We start from the raw sequence: 25,856 nt of genomic DNA, 5'->3' as shown, positions 1-25,856 counted from the left end.
ACTGAATCTACCACCAAAACCACTACAGTTCCACATATCCACAGATCGGATCAGGAACAATCCAAGGAACGCACAACCGATTCAACATGAGGAGTGAGATCTAAGAGGGAGGGAGGAGTCGGCTAATTAGTAATTACGCGGAGTCGATGGGGGCGATGAGGATGAGGCCGTTGTAGAGGTACTGGCCATAGTGGTGGAGCGAGAGATTGGAGTTGTCGGCGAGGCGGGATTCCAGATCGAGCCCCCGGGCCTCAAGAGAGCCGAAGAAGGCCAAGTGGGATAACGGATAGCCAGATCATCGATGAGCACCAGCAGCTTGCGCCCGTGGGACTCATCGTGGCGACCTCGGCGGAGGTGTCAACCCTCGGTGCCGCAGGTGTGCTTACAGAGGTTGAAGGGCGCATCAGGCGCGAGCGCCGCTGCTAGGGTTTCCGCCGGACCTGGCAACATGGTCGACGCTAGGATTCCAATCCACGCATGGCGCGCCAGGGGTGGGCGCAGAGGAACGGGTAGAATAGAGACGTCGGGCGAAGAAGAATGACGGGAAGGTTTTTTCCCAAGAGAAGAGCCTAATTGGGCCTTGCGTCGAACACAAGGCCCAATTCACCACAGGCCTGCGAAATTTCCACTAGAGCAGCTGCCCATAGGACAGCGGGTTCGTTTTTTTTAGCATAATAATGCAGATCGGACGGCCGAAAACACTCCAGATACGTAATCTAACGGTCCAAATCGCTAAGGGCGTGAGAGGGCAGGAAAAGTGCTCGGTTATAATGTATTTAAATAAAATGGTGACAGAGCACATTAATCCTTTGGTTGTGGTGATCATTAGGTCAGGGCAGATTGATGAGACTGAATTTTTGCAGGCTTTTAGTGAAATGTTCAGTTGGGGATGGCAACAGAAAGTTAGAGAGTATGGTCAGAATTGCTATCTTATGTGATTTCCTAACAAGACTAATTAAGTTGATGGAGCTGGCAAAGTTTAATGATTTTAATTTGTTAGAGTTGTGATGAAGGTGTTGGGGTGGACTTTGGATCATCAGGGTGTGGAAATTACACACTTATCATTCAAAAAAAAGAAGAATTGTTTTTTTCAAAAAAGAGCCACACGATAATGATAGAGCAGAGCTCCACCTCGTCTCCTCTTGTTGCTCTGCTCGGCTCGAACCCACCGCAGACCGGAGGCACGCACGCCGGCCGGGGACCTCCTCCTCCAACGCCGCCGCCGCCCTAATTCCTCCCTCCCTCACTCCAAGCCTCTACTCCATCACCAATCTCCCGCCGTCGCCACGCCGCGGTCGAGGGTCTAGTCCGCCTTTCCTGGCGCCGCCGGAGGGTGACGACCGCCGGCGACCGGAGCGGACTTCGCTCGAGCCGTACGCCTACGCCGACTCCGGTGGCCACTCCAGTAAGTGCGTCCTTGGCTACTCTTGTCGATCTCCTCTGAACTAGTACTAATTACTCTGAATCTTTGTTCACGCTACTAATTGTAGCACAGCATAGCGTCTACAGCACTACCAGTTACTCTGAATCTTAACATCAAGCCAAGCCAAACTTTGAGTAATTTGTATGCACCCGGCTAATTTGTCTGCCTCCATATAATAGAGGTTAGCTGCGCCAATCTGCAAAAATGTTTCCTTGCTGAAGGCAACCGTCAGAAATTAACTGTAATCCTATTCCTATCTGATAGGCCCCCTGCTTTATAGAAACTAAAAGTTCATAGCTGGGTGCTCCAGCAGATTCAAGTACGGAGTAGTATCTAATGGCACACACTAAGGACTCACTGTTACCTGATGCCTTGCCTCCCACCGGCGACCCACTGAAGCTCCCTGGAGTTTGCTTTTCGCTGTCAGCACTGCCTCCTTACGGCTCTGCCGGTAAGAGTGGCATGACCACCGCGGCAGCAAAGCAATCTGATGGCTTTCTTCAGTCTAGGATGACTTACGGATACGAAACTTCTGAAAATTGCTGATCATCTACGTGTTATAAACTGAACTTAGTCCGCCTGCCCCTGGTCCGTTCAAGTTGTTTTATACACTAGAACTTGACTAATTTTTTGCTGATTTGGTTTAATCATGTCCGGTGGTCAGGGAAATCGCAACTAATCGCTAAGGCTACATTTTTCTGTTTCTCCCGTAATTAATTTCAAGGAAAGGGGTTGCTCAGATTGATTCTGAGAGTACTGATGCCTTGGGAGGATCCGCAGTCAGGGGGGTCAGGAACGTTGGTGATAGATGAGCAAATAGGAAGTGTGAGTGCTAAAGGCCGGCTTGGTGGTTATCTTTCTTCTGTTTGGCCGGGGCATGCCTCCATTTCAAAAAAAAAAAAAAAAAATCTTTCTTCTGTCAAAACATGAACCACTCGTAAAATGAGGCTGTCTTGGTGATTCTTGTGTTTCATGAAAACTTTAGATGTTCATAAGAAAATGTTCCTTTAGATGTTCCAATCACATGAAATTTCCTCATGTTTGTTTCCTAAATGGAGTCCCAGCCTTTCAACCGCGTGAGATCTATGCAACTGTTAAGCTATATATAACTGAACAAGATGTCTTCCTTATTGCAGTATTATAAGCTCAAGTGCATGATTTATATACATATCTTTGGAGAACCTGTTGCTACGCAGATTGAATGAGCAGCTTCACTCCTGCTGACAGTGCTTGTTTTTTTTTCCTGAAAAGGTGCCGACAGCGCTCGTGCAGCAGCCCTGCTGAACCTAAAATGGCGGCCCTGCCACTGGCCACCGCGGAGGCCTGCGACGCGAACTCGCACATGATCACCAGCGGCGAGCTCCGCGCGCTGCAGCCAGTCTTCCGGATCTACGGCGGGCGGCGGCTCTTCGCGGGCCCTGTGGTGACGGTCAAGGTGTTCGAGGACAACGTCCTGGTCCGTGGCATCCTTGAGGAGAAAGATGAGGGCAGGGTCCTGGTGGTCGACCGCGGCGGGAGCCTCCGCCGCGCCCTCCTGGGGGGCAACATCGCCATGCTGGCGCAGAACAACGGGTGGGCCGGCATCATGATCAACGGCTGCGTCCGGGACGTCGACGAGATCAACGAGTGCGACATCGGCGTGCGGGCTCTCGGCTCGCACCCGATGAAGTCGGACAAGAGGGGGGTGGGCGAGAAGCACGCCCCGGTCACCGTCGCCGGCGCCAGGATCTGTGATGGTGAGTGCCTCTACGCCAACGCCGACGGCATCCTCGTATCGAAGACCGAGCTCAGCGTGTAGTGCAGGGCTCCCCAGTTGCCTGTGCTGTTCCCCTCTGTGTATGTATTTTCTGGCGTGTAAAATGATGTATGAATGCATGAACTGGGCAGTTGCTCCTTCAGAACAGAAGCTCTGATATCTGAACTTGAGATGTCATGAGCTCTCAACTGAACATGTAAATGATAATGGCAGGCTTGTCTTGCTTGATCAAAAGGAATGAACAATGGGGATAATAATACTTAGGCCCTGTTCGGTAATGGTCCGCTCCGGAAATCTACGGAGCGGGTAAATGGCAACTCCACCATTTTAACCGACAGCTCCGCGAACTCCGCAACCGGAGCTGCGGAGCTGCGGAGCAGAGCAATGCCAAACAGCTCCTTATTGGATGCCTTCATTGCACTGCCAAGTTTCTGTATTATGTTGTGCTGAATGAAGCTTAATTATTCAGACTGATAATGATAAGATTGTATGCACATGTGTTCTATTCTATGGTGGAGCAAAGTGAAGCAGATCAAGCAATATGGTTATGCTAATCTTGATGCAAATCCTAGATAGAAAAACCTAATGCCCATCTTTTGGTAGTAGTAGATGTTTGCACTGCACTGTCAAAATGTGTTCTGTCAGCAGTCCGGTAGTGAAGCAGAACAGAGCAATACTCTGCTACTCCACCAACCAAACCCCTTCACTCCCCCACACCCACGCCGCCCCGTCCCAAAGCGAATCCGGCAGCGGCGCCGGCCACCGCCCCACGGCTCGTTCCAAGCTCGAGCGTATCCTAGGGGAAACCGCCGGCGGGCGTCAGAAAAAGATGCTCTTTTAGGGCATCTTCAATGGTTGTAAGATAGTTGTTGGTAGACTTTGTCACATAGAGATATAATACTCTTTCTTTACAACTTCAAGTGAGTGTTACTGTCTTATGCATATTCGGTTTCCCTTATTAGTCGAGGTTATAGTAATGTAATTGATGAGTTATGTATGCATGCGCAGCATTCATTATATTCTTCTAGAGATTAAGCTTGAGCAGGAACTAGTAACCGTCTTAGACTCGAGACAAAAAATTGTCTTGTAGAGAAGCACGCCCCGGTCACCGTCGCCGGCGCCAGGATCTGTGATGGTGAGTGGCTCTACGCCGACGCCGACGGCATCCTCGTCTCCAGGACCGAGCTCAGCGTGTAGTTCCTCTCTGTGTATACATTTACTTGTGTACACATGTGTTCTTGATCAAACAATGTGCTTATGTTAATTAATCTTGACGGAGATCTTAGTTAGCAAATCTGATCCCCATCTTTTGGTGTCAGATATTTGTACTGAACTGTCAAAATGTTTGTTATGTTCTGTCAGCAGTATTTTAGGGAAGCAGAGCAGAGCAATCCTCTGCTACGAGTGACGAAGTGGTTTTTTGAACTCCCACCAACCAAACCGCAAACCTCTTTTTACCGGTGCAGGGATGTACCGGTGCTAAATCCACCCTTAAATTCTTGGAGATTGGTGCACACTGTCTACATGCATACTAATATTCCTTTGTATTCTGTTGAACATCATCATCTATGAAATGTCTTGTCAACTCTTGTCAGCATTTTTTGTCAGTACGATGCATGCATGGCTCAGACATACTCTCCTCCTCTGGCTCCCACAACAAAGGTACCCATTTAAATTTCATTTGATATTTTCAATCGTTCATATCTTTTAAACCAAAATTACATATGTGAAATATTTATATATTTGATCTCCGGGTGTCAAGACCTTTAGAACAAGCTCAATTTTGGATACATTTCCAATACATTTAATTTTCAACATTTCAGTTAACTTATTTCACTCTATATATTCTGTGTGAAACTGCTTATTTCAGTGTTTGAAACTTATTTTACTCTATATATGGAACATATGAAACATGTTATTTCACTCTGTGTGAAACTTCTTATGTCAGCCAGATTTAAAAATAACATGTTTCACACATTTCAAAAAGTAGCTATTTTCATATATTTCACTTAGTTCAAAAATCTAATTTCACTAATTTCGTAAATTCTAATTATTTCAGAGAAATATGTGTTTGAATGCTATTTTTTATATGAGTGAAATAGTTTTTTAATTGAAATATTATTTTCGTGAAAAATCCTTATTTATTTCTGCATTGTGAGTGTAATGTGTTTTCTGAAACTAGTGAAATGAGCGAAATCTATCTTTTGTAACGAGTAAAATCACTTTTTTGAAACAAGTGAAATATAGTATTTCATTTGACTGAATGTAATGTGTTTTCTGAAATAAGTGAAATTAGTTTCTTGAAACGAGTGAAACATAGTTTGAAAATATAATTTTTTTGTGATGTGTGAAATATATTTTTAAACAAGTGGAATATAGTACTTCAAATGAGTGAATCTAATGTGTTCTCTGAAATGAGTGAAATAAGTTTTTTCAACTGAGTGAAATCAGTTGTTTGAAATAAATGAAATATTATTTTGAAATAATAAAATCAATTTGTAAATGAGTGAAATCTGTATTTCAAATTAGTGAAATAATTTGTTCGGAATGAGTAAACTTTATTTATTGAAATGAGTAAAATCGTATTTTTTATAATGTGAAATTAATTGAAACAGTAAAAATTCAATCTAGCCAAATTGTATCCAAGACCGGTCTTGTTTTAAAGGTCTTATCACCCTGAATTCAAATGTACAAAAAAATTTATTAATGGAAATTTCGTTCATAAGTTATTAACCATTCAAAATATGACGAGCAAATAAAATGCAACTACTTTGTTTGGGGGAGAGAACCCATGCACCGTCCTTTTAATCAGTCACCCACTAAGTCACATCTAAAACTGCCACACATCTGACATGCACAAATGTATTCCTTTGTGTACTGTTTGTATTGCATAGTAAATTATTTTTACTTCATACACAAAAAGCTGGCACGAATATCAGAGAAAGCAATTGAACGGCAGATTCTCCACCGGTAGCTCCCGGCTCCGGTAAAAAAAACTTAGTCACCAACCAAACCCCCTTCACTTCCCCCGCACCGCCCCTTCCCAAAGTGAAGCCGACGGCGTTTTTAGGGGGAGATCAGCCACCCCTCATCGCCATGATGGTGCTGGCGCCGGGCGTCAGGCTCTAAACCCACCTAGGGTTTCGGCCGGCGGCGATGCGGGTCGCTAGTGTGCCGCGCAACTCCGTCGCCACCGGGGCGGTGTTTCTGTGAGTTTGTTTAGGTTTTGTGTTCTGCTCAGAAAGACGAGATGATGACGGCTCTATGAAGGTGGAATAAATTTCTCCTTGCCCATCCTATTCCGGTGATGCCTCTAGCGTCTTCGAAGGGTGTGTGCAGGTGCGTCTCCAACGGATCTCGCGGCATTCCGTCGGTGCTGGTCTTTGGTGGATCTGCTTGGATCCAATCTTCGTCTCCGTGCGTGTGTCTACAGGTTGAATACTTTTGATCTATACTTCTCTTCATCAGTGACGACGGTTGATCCGATGATGTGGGGCCTTAGCACGATAACTTGCTGACTGTCCACTACAAGTTTGGCCCGACTCGAGTGAGGGAGGGGCTCTCACCCCAGTGCTTATAGTCGTTATTAGGTTGTTTATGGACATGGATGTAATTTATTTATTTATTTTTGTGTTCTTTGTACTGTCATGACACGATGGATAGGTAGAAGGTTTCCTCAAGAAAAATGTGATGGAAATCCTAGCTAAAGCATTCTATCGCCTATTTTTCTCGTGAGATGTTTCTTTGCTTTCACCCCTTCAAAGAAGTTCTTCACTTCGGCTCGCACGATCTTCGCGTTCTCCTCCTCGGTCCTCTCGTATGGTAACTTCTCTGGAGTCTTCAGAGAAGGACCAAATCTGTATTGCCTCCCGCCTCTGGCAGCTGTACTGCTAGACGCCGGCAGAGCAGACGGAGCGGCTGCGGCTGTCTTCTTTCCTTGCTTAGGAGGCGGAGGAGAAGGACTACGACGCGCCGGAGCAGCCGCAGCGGCGGCGGGTCTCGTCCGCCCTTGCTGACGAGGCAAAGAAGGAGGAGGCTGGCTGCTCTGGCGCGCCGGCGCTGGCGGAGAAGGAGGCGGAGTGTCGCCACGCGCCGGAGAAGGAGGTTGAGTGCCCTGATCACTCGCCGGAGGAGGAGGCGGAGGAGGAGGCGGAGTGCCCTTACTCGCCGGAGCCGTCCAGTTCGGAAGCTTGATGAGCTCCTTCCGCCATAGGCATGGAGTCTTCAGAGCAGAACCCAGCCGAGTCTCCCCTTCACCGGTAGGGTGGTCAAGCTGGAGCTCCTCAAATCCCTCCATTATTTCATCCACCATCACCCTGGCATATCCTTCTGGAATCGGCCGGCAGTGGTAGGTTGCGCCGGGTTCAGTAGGTAAAACAGAGCCAACAGCCGCCTTGACTTTGAAGTTCTGCCATTCCGCCATAAGGTGGCAATGTTGAGACTCCGTGATAGCATCCACGGGGTAGCTAGCAGGAGCCGCATGCTCCAGCTGAAGCAGCTCGGTGGAAGCCACGCTGCTTCTCCGCTGAGATGGTGGTGTAGCTTCGGGGGCAGTTTCGGCATCTCGATTGGATGCCTACATGGCGCTGTAAAAATAGTGTATTTTATTATTTATTATGTTCATAAAGTTTATTCTAAATGATAACAAATATTATCTTTGTCTCAAATGTTTATCCTACGTTTTTATTTATATATAGACGAAATCATATTTAGTTATATTCGTATCTATGTAATTTTAAGACACATATTTTGAGACGGATGAATGGAGGAGTAGTATGCCTTTTGGTGAAGCAGAGCAGAGCAAAAACAATACTGTACTACTCTGCTACTCCACCAAACCCCTTGGCTTGCTCCCAAACCCAAACCGATTCCGGCGGCGCCGCCGGCCGCCGACCACCATCCCCACAATCCATTCCCAGCTCGGGCGTATCCTAGCAAGCGAGCGTCAGAAAAAAGATGCTCTTTTAGGGGAAACCAGCCAGCCCCCGTCGCCATGCCGGTGCTGCCGCCGGGCTCCAGGCTCTAAACCCAGCTAGGGTTTCGGCCGGCGGCGATGCGGGCCGCCAGTGCGCCGCGCTACTCCGTCGGCGCCGGCGCCGGGGCCGGGGCGGTCTTCCTCGGCGACGGCGACGTCGACCCCGAGGCCCTCACCGAGGAGGACAGCCTCGTCGGCGGCGGCGACTCCAACTCCGTGGTTGGTGAGTGGCTCGTTCCAAGCCGCGCGCACCTGCTCAAACTGAACCGCGTCCCATGGCTGGTTAGCTCGTTCCAATCTGTGGTGAAACCCAGTGTTGCCCGGAGCAGAGCAGACCGTCTCAACCTCTAGTGAGCACCAAATCCGTGCCGGAAAACAGGTTATCTGCGCGGCGGTTCGACTAGGAAGGAAGTTACCAGGCTTTTGCGCGGCGTTAATGGTCACCGCATTGTGTCCATATTTGGTCCGAGCAGCCGGTGCTGGCTGCGTAGTGCTACAAGCTATGCTTTTCTTGTCAGGATTTGCCATTTTTACCATGTGTTTCGTTGTAGTAACCAGCATGTGAACCTAAATGCATAATGACAAGTAAGAAGGCTCTGTTCATTGCTGGGCATTTACTTCGAAAAATGCCTTGTATTTAAATGCAAAAGTACAAGATTTCCGTGCCAGAAATTTTGCTTTGGCTTTGTGGAATGGGGCGGTAGGGAAGTGTCATTTTGTGCAATGAAAATGCTGTGTATTAATTTTATTTTGTATTTTTCAAGGTAGACCATTGGCATTTACTTTGACCGGCCAAAAATGCGGAGGTAGGAATGTGTTGTTTTGTGAAATTAAAACATTCTGTGTATTCATTTATTTTTCAAGATTGACTGTTGGCATTTACTTCGACCGACCAAAAATGGATGCATTTCCTGTTAGTGCCCCAGAATAGCATGTTTCTTGTAACAAAACACAACGCCATGGTTTTGAGTGTTAACCGTTGCTTTATCTGCTAGGATTGCTTGCATGGATCATACAGCAGCTCTTTAAGCCTCCATGGTGTCAGAGTTGACGACGAACACTCGGCTCTTGAGAACAGCAGCAGGCCTCCTAGTCATATTAATATCCTAACACCACAAGGTACAACTCTTTCTGTTATTCATCCGGCTCTGTCTGCTGTTAGTGCTTTCTCTGTGCCTGATTCCCCTCTTCATTACAGATGTTGTACCCATCGAAGTGGCACGGTCTAGATTCCTGGACATCATCATTGACCATTTTATTGGCCAGAATGTTATCGAGGTGGGAGAACCCTCTCTCTATGACTCTATCCTGGCCAGCAATAGAATCAACAAAAGAAAGCAACAAGACGTACAATACGAAGGCGACCCGAGGTTTGCTTTGCCCTTGATGTACATAGCCAACTTGTATGAGTCCTTGGTGAGCGACGTCAATGCACGCCTTGCTTCCTTGACTGGATCCCGTGAGAAAACTATGGGGGTAGCTCTTGAAGCTGCCGGCGGCCTGTACAGGAAGCTGACCCAAAAGTTTCCCAAGAAAGGTATGATGATTAGTGAACAGCAATTTGTATTTGGTCGCGCCCACTCTACTCTGGTTATTTGTTCTTCTCATCCGAGTCTCCTTTGGTGTTACGCTACAGGAAATTGTAGCTTCAGGAGGAGGGAGCTGGCTACTTCTAATGCAACAAAGACAAAGTTTCCTGAACTTGTGGTACAGGAAGAAAAGCGGGTCCGTTTTGTTGTAATCAATGGTTTGGTGATCATAGAGAGGCCAAATAATATGAGAATGCAGGATGCGGAATGGTATTTTCTCTGATTCACCCTGTATTTCCTTCCTTATGCATGTGTTGGTTGTTCACCTGTTCTATATTGGGGGCATTATAGGAAATTTCTTGTACTTGAACTTTCCTATTGATTGTCTTTCTGTTATCCATTGGTGGCAAAGTTGTAAAAAACTTTCTTGGACCAAATTATGCTTTTAGAAAGCCATTTCTGAGTAACCTTTTCTTCTACTCTGTTCCATATTAGTTTTCGCTGAAACGGATGCATCTAGACGTCTTTCAGTGCTAGATACATCCGTTTGAGCGACAACTAATATGAAACGGAGGGAGTAGTAAATATGGACTTGAAATTGATAAGTTGCTTGATAATATTTCTTACTATAAACGATGCTCTCTTGTAAATTGTGTGATGAAGTTACTGTTTTCATAAGCCAAAATACTGCATATTCTTGAATTGGTGGCCCAGTCAGTTATATATAATTTTTTTTCCTTTGACCAAATTCTGCTTCTAGAAACCCTTCCTTGTTTTGAACTTACAGAGTCTGTATTAAATATGCACTCGAAACAGATACATTGCTTTCTAATATTTCTTACTATAAACCATCGTCTCTCGTAAGTGGTGTGGATAAAGTTACCTTTTTCATAAGCCAAATAATGCATATTCTTGAATGACAGACTCTGTTCCTTTGTTGGCATTTACTTCGAACAAATCATATATATTTTGGCTGGTTCACAATTTTGTGGAAGGCAAACTTTGAGTATTTTATATGCACCAATATGTTTGCCTCAACAGGGCTTAATTGTACCAATCTGCGAAGTTGTTTCCTTGCTTAAGGTAACTATAAGAAATTGGCTGTATTCCTGTCCGGTTGTTTCCTTGCTAAAGATAACTTCAGAAGTTTGCTAATATAATCAAATCTTCGGTTAATTAAATTAATTATAATTTCAGGAAAAAGCTTTATTTATCCTCAGTTTCCACTTTGACAGTTGGTACCCTCTGATATGCCATGATTTATGTATTTCTAAGTCTTGATTTTTTCTCTCTAAATGTGCAGGTTCAAAAGATTGACCGGTCGAAATGAAGTGGCCATTTCATCAAGAGATTACAAATTCTATTCACCTCGACACAAGTACAGGCGTACCCTGCAGCCAGTATTTGACATTCCTAGCACGTCCGTAAGTGCATACTGGATTTAAGATTCTAATGTTGCAGCTAAACCAATTTGGTTTTTCGTTTAATTGGTTCCTCTGTCCAGGTTTTGTCAGAGGATGAGACTTCTCCATTGGTTTGTTCTTCAGAATTTCGTCCACCATTCGAGGTAACTCTTATCCTTTGATACCTGTTCATGACTAAATGACGACATCCCAAATTCACAGTGACTTCTCCTGTCCTACTTTGTTAAATGAGATTATTTTTTCTGATTCATCCACCTTTTCAGTTGGTCGCCACTAATAGCTTGCTCTCTTCCAGATGCAAAACCAACACGAGTCATCATCGAAGCGACACATTGAACAGATAGAAAGTCAACCTTACTTGCAATTTCTCGATCAAGCAGAGCATGACAACATCCAGCAAAACCAACATAGTTCTCAGTTCCCTCCTATTCATCCATGTGCATCGTCCTCGCAACTGTCAGATAACCCCCAGCAGCACCAGTCCTATCTATCTCCGCATCTATCTTCCATGCAAGCTGGACACAGCCACCTTGGAGGACGCTCGAATATTCTTGTGAGTGAATCTTTATTTTTAGTACTGGCCAAGTCACATGCCAAATATAGTACTCCCTCTGATCCATATTACTTGTCGCTCAAATGGACGGAGGGAGTAGTATCAAAACGTTCATCATGCAGTAATTAGTTGCAAGTCATCCTGTCTGTCTGCACTGCATTATTTACGCACTGCATTATTTCGACAGCTGAACAAAAACAGAAATCTACTTTTAATGTTCAAATCAGGTGCACTGTTATCGTGAATTGTCTTGATGGTATGTTTTGTATTTCAGCCAAACGGCCCTGCAAAGTTCTGCGACGAGTGCGGTTTGCCGTATTTAAGGGCGGCATCCAAGTTCTGTTCAGAGTGTGGCACCAAGAGGCTAGGGATCTGACTGAGCGATGCATAGTTAAGGAATTTTGTCGCAGTTCAATGTTGTTTCTTTTTTCTGCGGGGAGTTCAATGCTGTTTCAGCCATGATGGGTTTTGGTTGTTGTAACTGAACTTGAGTTCACTCTTGCTTCCTTCAATGGAAATATATATCGATGGATGTGACTCCCTCATATATCAGCTGTTGTTAACTGCTGTGCCTTACTATGATCTATATACTTTTTCTTTAAGTGAAAACAATTGATGGAATAAATGGAATATTAGCCCTTGTAGTCAGCATACAGTTTACGGAAAAATGAGCCATTTGCTTGTTTTGTGTAAATCTAGGGGAATTTTGCGTAATCCATTTATCACCTTTTCATTCTAGAATTGTCTACTATAGATCTCATAAAAATACATTACTTGTCAAACAAACTATGAATATCGGAGATAGAATTGACACCCCACAAATTGGTCGTCACTTATTTCTTCAGCAAGATATTTTCTTTACCAAATTAACTTGAAGCCATTTGTTTTATCACTTGGCATCTTCTCAAACATGTATTCCCTTTACCTATAGAATAAATTCATATCCATGAAACTGCAACACTGGACTACAATCAAAGTGCAGCATACTCATAATAAACTATGAATGGAAGTGCAGCTACATTAGAGGGGCAGTAATTAAAATTGATGTACACCAAACCAAGACACTGGACTGCAATCAAAATACTACTAATAATAAACCATGAACTGCGAGACACAGTAGCATCCTAGCAGCAGTACACTGCCTGAAGATGTATGCACCACTGCGCTAGACGGTCGGCGATCACCACGGCACGGCCGCCAGCTGCCGCGCAGCCTGGTCGACGCTCACCATGGAAGTGCAGCCACATTAGAGGCAGTAGTTCCTGCAACTATGAAGCCATCTCCTGCAACTCCACGTCTATCTCCTTCAGAGCGTTCTTGATGCTCGACAGCTTTGACTCGAGTGCCCTCAACCCCTCTGTGGCGCGAGCCCGCTCCAGCTTTGCCGCATCGTACCCCTCGTGCAGGTGATCTGCTTTCTTGAGAAGGGTCAGGAGGCTGTTGACGCGCTCGCGCATGAAGCCAACGTCCATGCCCATCATCTCAAAGGACTCCAGGTCCTTCTTCCATCGTGTGAGGTCCTCGCGGGAAGGAGAGGCGGCGGAGGCCCTGATGCCCTTGGCTATGCGAACCGTCTCGATGATCACTCCTGCAGCAAGCAAAGGTTCGAGGTTCTTCTGCAGACGCCCATGGAGGAGAGACTTGCGGTCGTGGCAGAGCCCGTGGTACGCCCTACGTGTCTCGGTGGGGAGTTGTTTGTCATCGATGGCAGAACCGCCGACAATGACCTTGAAGCTTCTGAAGCTTTTTACAACGTTGAAGTCGGTCCCTGGTTCTGAAGATCCAATGCCATCTTCTTTGTTCTTGGCTGATTTCGAACCCGGTGGCCTCCCTCTCTTGCTCTTGGCGGTTTTGAGACTTGCTGGCCTCCCACTCTTTGTCTGTAAAACAACAAATCAAAGAGTTGGCCACAATAAGAAATTTAGACTCCCATCCACAGCGCAAGGTGTGAAATAATAAATGAAATGTAAGGTCTTATGTGTGGCTCAAAGTCATCAAAACATGTCTTAAGTGAAACAATTTGAAAATATTTCATGGAATGCCTTACCGGCGGCTCATAGTCATCACCCTTGTCACTCTTGGCATCGCTGCTACTGCCGCTGTCAATCAACATTGGCTTATGCGCTAACGTACTGTTGGCTGGCCACCTTCTCTTCCTCTGAAAATAAAGTAAACAACCAAAACAAAGCAACAAATTCAGTATGTGTTTACATATGCCGCAGAGATATCATATAATCTGAGGCATGAAAAGTACTTTTATGAGAATGACCAAAATTTTCCTTACTTTGTAGGTCATAGTGATAGTCCTCACTTCATAGCCAGAGCTTGGACGCTTTACTTGCTCATTCTCCAACCTGCCGTTGTGAACCAAAGTGAGCTTTGGATTCGCCAACGCCGTCTTCTGCCCTGTCTCTACCTTTGCAGACTTGAGGAAACACGATGGCATCCCTCCCTTCCCCTGGAAAATAATTAGGAAACCAAGTCAGACTACTCATTGTTACGAGCATAAACATAAATTGCACAATATTTTTTTTTACTGTACTAAACTTTAACTAGTGAATGTAGCAATAAGTAACAGTAGTAATCACTAGTCAGTTCGTCAACGCCAGAAACAAACTCCCGCAACAGTACCCCAATGACGGATCACGGAATGCAGTCTCGGATAAAAATAGACAATCTGGCATGTAAGGTAGCGCGTGTGTGTGGGTTGTGCGTGTCTATATTGTACTCGCTCTGTAAACTAATACACTAATACAGTATTAATTTACAGAGGGAGTACTCACTTAATTAGATTATAAAAGACATATCAGCGAGTTTCAGCAAAATTCAGATGCGTCATTTCTTGGCATGTAAGTTAGCGGTACCAGCAGCAAAGAGAGAATAACAAAAATGTGTATCTCAGTCTCAGGGATGGAGAAAATGAAGAGGACTCTTTTCTTGTTATCCTTCTTAAGAATCGACCATCTATTGTTCACATATAAATAGATAAATAAACCAAAGCATGAAGAAACCTCATGAAATCCTTGTATAATAAATAAAAAGTGTAGTAATATTTAGTTTGTTGCCACATTACCGATGAGCACTAGAAAGAAAATAAATAAATAACAGATGAGCACTAGTAGAAGGCATGGCTGAAGATTCAGAAACAAAAGGTGAAAAGGCTAATTAAATGGTCGACAAAGAAAAGGGACTACTGAAGTGACCTGAGAACAATTTCACTAACTTAAATTTTTCCTATGTTCAGTTCATCAACTGACGACAAACCCGCAAAGTAAGCCATATGAAAGTGGCTTGCTGTTTTTATCCGAATCAGTCGATATATGATAACATGAGTTCACAGGTACTCTGAAGCTTGGAGAAGGCAGAATTAAATGACTAAAATGCAGCAATGTGAGGTTGTATTATTGGGCGCAAAATCATCATCGTCATCGTCAACGTGTCTGCTGCTGCTACCACCGTTCCCGAGCTCGAATGCTGTCTCCTGCCCGATCTCGAAATTGGCAGACCGCGGGGAATCACCTACCGGCGTGCCTCGCTCCCTCTGGAAATTATGCGACAGAGCTATCTGTAACTGTCACGCGAGTAAATATCAGTCAGATCTATAACCAAGATATACAGTCCATGGACGTTTCTTTTCGTAATCTTCTCAAGTATCCTATAGCAAAGGTGATGTTCGATCCATCAATCGGAAAATTGAAAACAACCACATGGACGTATGTATCGATAGAAGTAGATGTACAGATATGTATGCATAAATAAATGAATGGATGAAAGGAGTCGGAGATGGAGAGGGGACTTGCTTTGATGGGCTCGTCGACGACCGCCATGGCACTTGCGTCTGATGGGACCTCCGATGCAGTGGGAGGAGGAGGAAGGAGAAGGGGACGGAGTCGGAGGAGTAAGGAGATGATAGTACTGTTACCACCTACTATAACGGAATGGGAAGGAGCTTGCCGACCGTTGGGCAGCGACGGTGATCGACCGTTGGGATTGTTTACCGTTTGGCACCTTTCCAAAAAAGCTAAAAATCAGATGATTTGTTTCCATCCAACCCAGATATAAATTGATACATATCTACTGTTAAGAGCATCTACAGCCGGGACTTGGCAAATCCGCTCCCTCAAACACCCGTGGACGCGTCCGGGCACGTCCGCAGGCACTGACCACATCCGGACACTATATCTCAAATCCATACAAACTCATGCAACTACGCCGACGCACACGCATCGTCCGGCTACTCCATCACACTACACTAAACATGCCATCGGACTAGCAAAATTTGGCATGTTTGGTTATGGTGGATTTTACCCACGACTGCCCTTGCCCTTCCCGGCACCCTTGTTGTCCTTCTTGCGGAAGTACAGGTCGAAGACTCAGTATGGATCGAGCCGGATCTGCTCGTCGCCGGAGCTGTCCTCGTCGTCGCTGTCCTCCTTCTCCTCCTTCGGTGGCAGTCCAGCCATGGCACGGACCGCCCGATTCTTCTCTCGGGCGAGGGCGTGCGTGTTCCTCCGCAGCCGTTTCTTCACAATGCGTGCGTGGATGGCTTCTCCTCTGCGGCCGCCTGCGCCGCCGTATCAGCCGCCTCCGCCGCCGCGATACGGGCCTCGGCAGCCCTTATCCTCTCGTTCCCACGGCGGGCTGCCCGTTACCGGTAGGACTCATAGTCTGCCCGACCGGTGATGGGGAAGGAGAGGTGTTCCGGCTGCCGGGACCGCGAGGATCCAGCACCAGAGGACCCGAGAGCCCGATGAGCCGACACTAAGTCATCACGGCGAGCGAATGGATCCATCCGCCAGCCGGGCGCTGTCCTCCCGTGAGCGGCGAAGTGCAATGCGGACTGCCATTGCCTCCTCCAACCCACACGAGATGACACCGTAGGGAGGTTTGGGACAATCCGGACTGGTCGAAGTCCGATCTGCTGTCTGCCATGGCAGAGAAGGCCAGAAACCGCCGAAGGTGAGCTCGGGTGACGGAGGGGAGTGGAGTGAAGTGGCTAGGGTTTGCTCCGGCAAGAGGATAGGGACGAATATAAGTAGGGTCGGGTGGGCCAGCATGGGCCGGGTCCGACGTGGCGGGCGTGCCCGGGCGCGCTCGGGTGCCCCCATATCCACCCCATATTTGGCCTGGATATGGTGGGTGCCGGTCAGCCTGGGCGTTTGAGGCCCGTTTGAGGCGTCCGTTTGGATCGAAAAAATGTGACCGGTTAGTGACTGGGCGGCGTATGAGGCTGGTTTGAGAGGTCCAGCCGCAGATGCTCTAACTACTCCAATTTGTTGGTCAACCCTTTATACCATAGTTTTAAAAACCGGATCAGTGACTAAACCAGTGAAGTTGTCGGTTCAAGTTTCCATTGATTAATTGGACTGCCGGTTCACCGGTTCGTCATCCGGTTTTTTTAAGGCTACAAAAAGTATTTTATTTAGCAGTAAAAAAATGGTCAAATAAGCTCATTTACATTTATTTTACAGCATCATGTACTTTTTTTTGGGATGAGTGGATGACAGCAACGTGTGCACTAGGCCGCTGCCTGCTGGTAGTCCAGCAAACGGCCACACACGTATTGAGACGGCCCACTTTGGCGTGTTTTTGTCCAATCCGATGTGATTGTGGTGCGTTTACGGCGCCGCTATGTCTAGGGAGAGCAACTAGTTAACAAACGCTCCTTTAAGAGCCTCGCAACGATCAGTCATTCGCCACGTGTCGCGTTCTGGATGCTCCTTTCGGATTTTGTTTATTTTATTTTTTCGCACGTGTTTTTGGCTTTTTAAACGGTTTTTCTTTCAGTTTTTTTTTACATTTTGGTTTTTCCCCGGTCTTTCTTAGCTTTTCGATCAATTTTTTTTTCGAAAAAAACAAATTTTGCGCGAAAAAAACGCGTTATTTTTTCTTTCCCGAGAGTCACGGTTTTTCTTCCGCGAGAGGCACGGTTGTGCTATAGCGAGAGTCACGGCCGTGCCTTTCGAAAACGGAAAAAACGCATTTTCTGTTTTTTTTTTCTTTCGCGAGAGTCACGGTTTTGCTTCCGCGAGAGGCACGGTTGTGCTTTCGTGAGAGTCACGGCCGTGCCTCTCGGAAAGGGAAAAACAAAACGCGTTTTTGTTTTTTTCTTTCGCGAGAGTCACGGTTTTGCTTCCGCGAGAGGCACGGTTGTGCTTTCGCGAGAGTCACGGCCATGCCTATCGGAAAGCGAAAAAATACGTGTTTTCTGTTTTTTTTCTTTCGCGAGAGTCACGGTTTTGCTTTCGCGAGAGGCACGGTTGTGCTTTCGCGAGAGTCACGGTTGTGCTTTGGTGAGAGTCACGGCCGTGCCTCTCGGAAAGGGAAAAACAAAACGCGTTTTTGTTTTTTTCTTTCGCGAGAGTCACGGTTTTGTTTTCGCGAGAGGCACGGTTGTGCTTTCGCGAGAGTCACGGCCGTGCCTCTCGGAAACGAAAAAAAAACGCGTTTTCTGTTTTTTTATTCCTTCCACGAGAGTCACGGTTTTGTTTCCACGAGAGGCACGGTTGTGATTTCGCGAGAGGCGCGGGCGTGCCTCTTTCGGAAAGGGAAAAAACCATGCTCCCGGTTCGGTTTTTTCGCCCGGTTTTTCCCCTTTTTTTGTGAAAAAAGTTTGTCAAAACCTATCAACATGGGATCTAATTTTGAAGATCTCGACGCGAGGAATCCAATGGTGAAAACCGTTCGAGATTTGGACGCACGGTTTAAGAGATAAAACGTTTTGAATAAACAGATCTATGGAAAAGGGAAAACTCCCATGTTGCGACAAGTGGCGCGCTGCATATGCGCCACTTGTCGCTACCTGGGAAAGTGGAGTGTTCTTTGCAACGAGTACTCCTTAATTAGTGATTTCGATGTCTAGCTCATAGCGAGACAGTAGCTCGAGGGATCCCGTAGTGGCCCTGCCAATAGGGAGTCTTGCTCTGTTTCGTTTGTTTGTGTTTGATTTTTTAATATATATTTTATATTTCCAAATATTTTTGAGTATTAGTTTATTTACTTACTGTATTCTATTTAGTTTTTAAAATGTTGATCAGCATTAAAAAGTCTTGATGTAATGTAAAAAAATTGTTTGCATAGTTTGTAGAAAATGTTCACAATATTCAAAAAATGGTTTTCATATTTGAAAGATGTTCATGTGTTTAAAAATAAGTTCGCAGCAATTTTAGAAAAATCATACAATGTTAAAATTTGTTTGTGCAATCTTCAAAAAAGTTTCGTACCATTCAAAAAAGGTTCATGAATTTGAAGAAAATTTCCGTAGCACTTAAAAACTGTTTGCACAACTAAAAATAATATTCATGGCATTTACGAAAAATGGTCATTGTGTGTTTAAGAAAATTTGACATTGTATTTTGAAGATGTTTAATGTACATTTGACAAATATTCAAGGTGTGTTTAAAAAGTATTAAAATTGTATTTGGAAAATGTTTATCGTGTATCCAAATAGGTTCAACATGTATATGCATTTTTCAATGTGTATTGAAATAAAGTCAACGTGTATTTGGAAAATGCAAAAAAAGAAAGGAATGAAAAACATAAAATTCAATAATAAGACTAATAAAAACCAATAGAGAAAACAAACAGGAAATAAAAATGAAGTATACCAAGAAAACACCGAATAACAAAAAGAAAAAAAAACAGAACTCGAATGGTTCTAAAACAAGTTTTTTTTTTGAGAAACTGGTTCTAAAACAAGTCTGTACAGTACTACCTTTCCAAATCCGGACCATTGAGCCCACCCACTAATGTTTACTGGGTCAGAGGCGAGCTCAGGATATATCTTGCTGTACAGCGAGATATAGCCTTTTCTCAGTTGTACAGATCTATTTTTGAGCTGTTTACTAGAAAACTAATTAAAAGGTTGCCTACTGTGAAAATTTTAACAAATGCTGACAAATTTTATTCCTTTTAAACATCTTTCAAGAATTTTAATAAATGCTTTCAAGTTTGAAAAACAATCCGTGGATTTTAAGAATGTTTGCAACCTTATAAAAATATATTCTGTAATTAACATAAATTTTTAGGATGTTTAAAATGCTCATCAAATTATAAATATTCCCCAATTAAAAATTGTTTCTGAAAATTTTAAAATGTTCTCAAACTAAAAAAATCATGCTTTCTAAAAATAATGTTAGCAAATTTAAAAAAACATTCTGAATTTGTGAAAAAAAAACACTACCTCAATGGTCCAGCATGCATGCCTCTTGCAACATTACATTAGACCAAGATTGTCCCAAACCTCCCTTGCAACATTACATTCAAATAGCACATGCTTTATATCTGCATAATAGACCGAGCACACTGTACACAAATAGTTATTCGTTACAATGTTCTCGTATGCTATGTATGTCATTTGGAGAAGCTTAAAAACATATTATACAATGAATTAGCTCTTAGCCTAACAAGCAACGTTTACATGCTCTTGAATTAATGCGATGGTTAAAATTAAACTAGAAAAGATAAGAGATGACATCTAGTACATTGAATAGAATTGTCTTATCTTCTTTTCTTGAGAGACCTTCTCTTAGGTAAGAGATGGCAAGCCTTTTTTTCCTCCATTCACTCTCGTTTAACTCATCAACGATCTTAGGTGACATTGCGAAGATAGGATCGTCGTACACGACCTAAGGTAGCTAGCTCTATACAAGTGTGTCATGTGGGAGGGCTGATGCAGGATGCACTGATGATGGCCCACATGACTCGAAACGACAACAGATATATCATTGGCAGTGCCAACGATACCTGTCATTGTTGGCACCAACATGTCGGAGTACTACCGGTGAAATATTATATTTTAGGGTTATATTTTCGAAATTTATGTCATAAAAAATAATATTTAAAATATTCCCCCAAATGACAGGGAGTACCTTGCTTGTGTCCATCTAGTGGCCCCACAACCACCCGAAGTCAGAAGGGAGTACCTCACTTTTGTACACCCCAAAGAGTGCCACCAAAGTATTAATGAGCCATAGAGAAAGACATTCATTTATTCGTGTTAGATGAGCCCGGATTATTGTGTAACTGGCCCGTGCCTGGAGCCATCCACCCTATATGGATAGGATATCATGGAATACCTTGCTTTCCGTCCGGTTGTCCAACCAAATGATACCATCATGTGTTAATGAGCCCTAGAGAAAGACATCGATATATTTGTGCAAGTCACCATTTTAGCATGGATTAATGTGCATGTGGCTCCGTGTCAGAAGATGCCCACCTCACGCTTTCGAACAACCTAGTCGAAATGTGAAAGTATTAAAGAGCCAAAAAGAAAGACATGGATTTATTCGTGCTAGTCACCGTTTTTGTTTGGATTAATGCACATATTACCGGGAGCCATCCGCCTTAAATTGGCAGGAACCAGGGAGTACCTTGCTTCTCTCTAGTTGTCTAGCCGAATAGTACCATCAATCATTTGTTGTAGAGAAAGACATCAATTTATTCGTGCTACTCACTAGATAGATGGCTAGATGCCAAGAGTCGTCCCCTCAAATGGACAAGGAGTACATTACTTCTGTCTGGTTATCCAACCGAATAATACCATGAATTATTAATGAGCCTTAGAGAAACATAACGATTTATTCATCTTGTCACCATTTTAGCTTGGATTAACGTGCCGATCGTTACATAGTGGGAGTCGCCCATTTCTAGTTGGTAGGAAGAACCTCGCTTGTGTCCAACTACCCAGCAGAAGAGTGTCATCAAGTAATAATGAGCGATAGAGAAAGCCATCAATTTATTCCTGCTAGTCACAATTTTAGCCTGGACATCGAACCAGTAGGAACCAAGGAGTACCTTGTGTCTATCTGGTTATCTTGGGGAACAATATTTCTGAGTATTAACAAACCCTAGAAAAACATCAATTTATTCATGCCAGTTGAGATGTCCTATACGTATCTATAATTTTTTATTGTTTCATGCTATAATTATATCATGATGGCATATTATTGGCATCAATTTTTTTTTCTTGATTAACCTATTAATTCAGTGCAAAGTGCCTGTTGTTGTTGTTTTTTGGATTTTCAAAAAATCAACTTTTCAGGGACCAAAAAACCAGGAAAAATACTAAGTTTCATGAAGAAATGAAGCTGGAGGGACCTGGACCCACCTGGACCCTAGGCCACATGCCACTAGTCGGCACTAGCACCCAAGGGGAGCATGGCCGCCATAGAGGTTGCCCCCATCGCCTCTTTCTTCTGCTGCCTTTATATACTCTCGAAAACCTCACAAATATTAACAAGGGATTTTTGCGCCGCCCATCTCTCTGCTCCGTGAGATCCAATCAGGTACTCTGCCAAGGAGGAATTCATCACATAGATCATTTACATGAACATTGTTGCCATTGTGTTCATGTGTGAGTAGTCCTTTTTATACTATGGGAACATAACTATTTTTTCCATTATAATATGGCATCAGCCCACATCCTAATAAGATGGCATCATCCCACGTCCTAATAAGTTGTATTAACCATTTTTTTCTTATAATGGCAACGGTGGGTAATTATTTCACTTAAAACTAGTCTAATGGTTATAAAATTCCAGCCTATTAAATAGACAATCGGATGTTTTTGATTTTTGAGGGGTTTTCTAGATTTTTTAATCTTTTTTCTGGGGAGCCCGTCAATTACTTTTAATATAGAATAGATTGACAGTCGGATGTTTTTTAGTTTTGAGGGATTTTCTAGCATTTTTATCCTTTTCTGGTGAGCCCATCAATTACTTTTAATATATAATATATTAGGTTGTGTTGGCTCCTTCCAAAAAAAGCCTTGTACATATTGTCGTTGAATTGTCACGGCAGATGTCCTTAGCGTGAGGACTTAGTCGTGAGGCCAGCGCATCTATGTAGTAGCTTGAGAGGGGTTGATTGGGATGAGAGACGCAGGGCGGATCAACGCACAAGACAAGGGTTTAGACAGCTTCGGGCCCCGGGAAACATCATCCGGTAATAGCCCTACCTGCTGTTTGTGGCTAGGTCTCATTACACTCATGAGAGAATCGCCGGTAAGCCGGCTCTTTGTGTCTAACCCTAGATATTGTTTCTTGTTGCTTGTCCCTCTTTGGGGTGCCCTGCCCCTCCTTATATAAGTTAGGGGGGCGGGTTACATGTGGAGTCCTAGTAGGACTAGGACTAGTCTATCTTCTCTTACAAGTTAATTACAAGTCCGGGTCTTGCTTCCTCGTCAAGGAAATATTCGTCATCCCTTTCTTCTTAAGCCGGCCCATCATAAACGTGAGCCGGCCTTCTGGGCCTTGGGCCTTGTTGTCCATCTGACCCGCCCGCCGGGTTACTAATGAGTCGCCAAGATCGGGCAGGTTATCTGTGAATCGCCAAGCTCCGGGCGGGTCACCAGTGAGTCGCCAATTCCGGCCGGGTCATACCATGGGGTAGATCCCCGACATTAGCCCCTAGTTTGATTTGGATTCATCCATGTTAAACTGATCCTGTAAAATAAACACGAGAACAAACTTGATACGTTGTGCTCCGGATTAAATTTTTGTAATCCGGCACCTGATCATCTTTAAATCCTTGTCATTTCCTTCTTGATACATGCCCATGAACTCGTCACAAATCTCCTTTAGTAGATATGTTCAAACTTTGTGAATGCAAAAAATCCAGATACTTCTTTTAAGAAATCCGGGTCAATAGGCCAGCTTCAGAGTCAATTTGCTGGCATTGGTCTCTTGTAGAGAAATATTGTAAGAAATAATCCACTTGAATCGGCTTCCAAAGCACCGGCTTAAAATATATTGGTCTTGAAATACTCATTTGACTTTCAGCCGGCTTGAAGAGGTAAAACTTGCCGGTTTATCATAACCAAAATTGCCGGCTTGTAAATATTGATTGCACCGGGTCATAACTGTTGCCGACGCCGGGTCATAATTATTGGTGACACCGGATCATGATTGTTGCAAACACCGGGTCAATCTGATCTACTCAAAACTGAGAATTTGAAGATTTTTTTTCTCCCTTATATGCATATCACCTGTAGCCCCCAAGTCTTAAGAGGAGAACATAGTGATAACTTAAGACTTGCTTCAATATAAGTGTTGCAACCTTGAAGAAAACCGGGTTATTCATCTCAATCATTAGTCATAAACTGAATATTCCACATATGTAGCCCCCAAGTGCCGGGTTGTCATGCTTGCAGCAACCTGGGACTTGTAATTGCCTTATGCTCATAAAAACTTCAACCAGTGTAGCCCCCAAGGGCTGGGTCATTAAGATATTACCGAGCTGGGACTTTGTATATGATTCATTGATAATAACAACATATGATGTAATCTCCACCATGGGGCTTGAACCCACGTCCACAAGGTTAAGAACTTTGTACTCTACCAACTGAGTAATGGATCTTTCAATATAATAGATTAAAGCTTGTGTACCTTGAATTTTCGACAGGAGCAATTGGTAGCCCCAAGGGCCGGCTCATTTAGAATGTGATGAGTCGGGTCTTCAATAAGTTGAGCAAAAAATGACTTTGCATTAGCCCCCAAGTGCCATGGTGCATGCTGGCAGTGATATGGGACTTTGCATATTTGATGTAATATCAATTTGAATAATGTAGCCCCCAAGTGCCGGGTTGTAAGCCTGCAGCGACTCGGGACTATTCCTTTCATTGTAGAATAAATCATATCCATTGATAAAAATAATAGCCGTTGCGCTAAAGCGACTTTGAAAACCTCAATCATAACACTGGTTATTGATAATCACAATAGAAATCCAGCCATGATGGCTATTCAAGATCTGGCGGCTCTTGGCCGATGACGACTTAATGCGCATTCCTTATAAGCCGGAATTTTTGTAATCCGGTGGCCTATAACCCTTGAGAAAATCAATAATTGATAACCCTTTTGAAACACTAATTTCAGTGATGAGCTTGGACTGAAGCATTGATATAAGTCTAGTTCTGCAAATCCTGCACAGAGTTTAAACAACATATGCCCTGGCGACTTAACGTCAAGAGCCAGGGCGAGTAACCACCCAAATGTAGTCTTACCCTGCACACAAGTAGATCACAAGAACCCTTGGCGGTTTACCGCAGGGCGGGTCATAATATCTCATATATAACCACTGTGATATTGAATTTGTACTGCCGGTTTACATGACCTGTGCAGTAAGGGCGATAACCCAATCCTTAGAAGCCAATGCTTCCACATAGATGATGATTGTCATAAGCTGGCAATTTATCATTGAAAAATCAAGCCGGGTTAAATAGCAACCACTCATATACACTTTACATATGAAAAAGTGCTTCAAATAAAATCCAAAAATTGTTTGCAAAAAGAGACTTCAAAAATTTTGAAGCTTCTGATTCGAATACGATCAGAAAACCGTCCCAAAGGGGCTAAGATTCGAATACGATCATATAGCCCCCAGTGGCTTTGGCGTTGCCGATCAAGAGGGTACCGACAGCTATGTTCTCTTTGGTTCGAATACGACCTATGTTTGAACAGGAAGCCCCCAAATGACCTTGAGAGTTGTTTAACGACGCTGATTCGAATACGATCCACGTCGGTTCTCAAAAGGGGTTGAGCTATGGTTCGAATATGACCAAGAAACTGCCCAATGAGCTCGGCAGTGTGCCGATCAAAAGGGTATCGACAGCTATGTTCTCTTTGGTTCGAATACGACCTATGTTTGAACAGGAAGCCCCCAAGTGATCATAATAAGATAAGCCGTAAAGCAGGATACCCAAGTTTGAACCGCGCATCATGGCAGCAAGTTCTTTGGCAACCTTTAATTTTTTTGAGAACTCGATCTTGCGAGAGATTAATTCTTTTTGAACCGGAAGTTTAAACCGGATGCGAAAGCTTCAAAACTTTGTGAGAAATAAATTTACCTTGAGCCGGATTTGAACCGGATTTGAGAGCTTCAAAGCCTTGTGGTAAACAAATTTCCCTTGAACCGGTTTTTTAAACCGGATATTAAGAGCTTCAGTGTTTTGTTGGAGAGAGATGCCTCTTGAACCAGATTTTAAATCGGAATCCTTCTTTTTAAACCAGAAATTTTCTGACGGCCTTTTAAAATTTTCACCAATATAGTGGTAGCCTCTTGAACCGGGTTACCTTCCCTTCAATGACCCGGAGTTCTTGAACTTACTAACACCGGCCAATTTCGCCGAGTCATGTCATTGTAGCCCCCGAGTCTCAAGACGATTCGAGGAGTTGGCTTGAGATTCTCCATATTATACCA

At 44.1% G+C, this 25,856-nt stretch overlaps 3 protein-coding genes across 4 annotated transcripts; 2 read left to right on the top strand and 1 right to left on the bottom strand.

The window, feature by feature from the left end:
* The first annotated feature begins 1,111 nt into the window (after nucleotides 1–1,111).
* Nucleotides 1,112–3,442, top strand: LOC123169752 (putative 4-hydroxy-4-methyl-2-oxoglutarate aldolase 1). Of its 2 annotated transcripts, none has more exons than XM_044587618.1 (2): nucleotides 1,112–1,405; nucleotides 2,675–3,442. In XM_044587618.1, exon 2 carries the CDS (start codon nucleotides 2,715–2,717, stop codon nucleotides 3,219–3,221), a length of 507 nt encoding a protein of 168 aa, XP_044443553.1. In that variant the 5' UTR covers nucleotides 1,112–1,405; nucleotides 2,675–2,714; the 3' UTR covers nucleotides 3,222–3,442. The 2 variants fall into 2 exon arrangements, with proteins under 2 accessions (XP_044443553.1, XP_044443554.1); XM_044587619.1 differs by having other exon boundaries at nucleotides 1,113–1,409.
* A 4,548-nt stretch (nucleotides 3,443–7,990) lies between these two features.
* On the top strand, nucleotides 7,991–12,236 carry LOC123168681 (uncharacterized protein At2g02148). Its single transcript, XM_044586550.1, has 8 exons — nucleotides 7,991–8,373; nucleotides 9,150–9,273; nucleotides 9,353–9,691; nucleotides 9,791–9,953; nucleotides 10,987–11,107; nucleotides 11,188–11,250; nucleotides 11,403–11,660; nucleotides 11,935–12,236. Exons 1-8 carry the CDS (start codon nucleotides 8,233–8,235, stop codon nucleotides 12,034–12,036), a joined length of 1,311 nt encoding a protein of 436 aa, XP_044442485.1. The 5' UTR covers nucleotides 7,991–8,232; the 3' UTR covers nucleotides 12,037–12,236.
* Nucleotides 12,237–12,401: 165 nt separating this feature from the next.
* On the bottom strand, nucleotides 12,402–14,627 carry LOC123168680 (B3 domain-containing protein Os01g0234100-like). Its single transcript, XM_044586549.1, has 3 exons — nucleotides 13,945–14,627; nucleotides 13,708–13,818; nucleotides 12,402–13,540 (listed from the first exon to the last, which is right to left on the bottom strand). Exons 1-3 carry the CDS (start codon nucleotides 14,104–14,106, stop codon nucleotides 12,929–12,931), a joined length of 885 nt encoding a protein of 294 aa, XP_044442484.1. The 5' UTR covers nucleotides 14,107–14,627; the 3' UTR covers nucleotides 12,402–12,928.
* Between the last annotated feature and the right edge of the window lie 11,229 nt (nucleotides 14,628–25,856).

Source organism: Triticum aestivum, chromosome 7D (genome assembly GCF_018294505.1).
Source record: "Triticum aestivum cultivar Chinese Spring chromosome 7D, IWGSC CS RefSeq v2.1, whole genome shotgun sequence".
NCBI lineage: Eukaryota > Viridiplantae > Streptophyta > Magnoliopsida > Poales > Poaceae > Triticum > Triticum aestivum.
The sequence above is the reverse complement of the archived record's forward strand: the minus strand, read 5'-3'. Positions and strand labels throughout refer to the sequence as shown.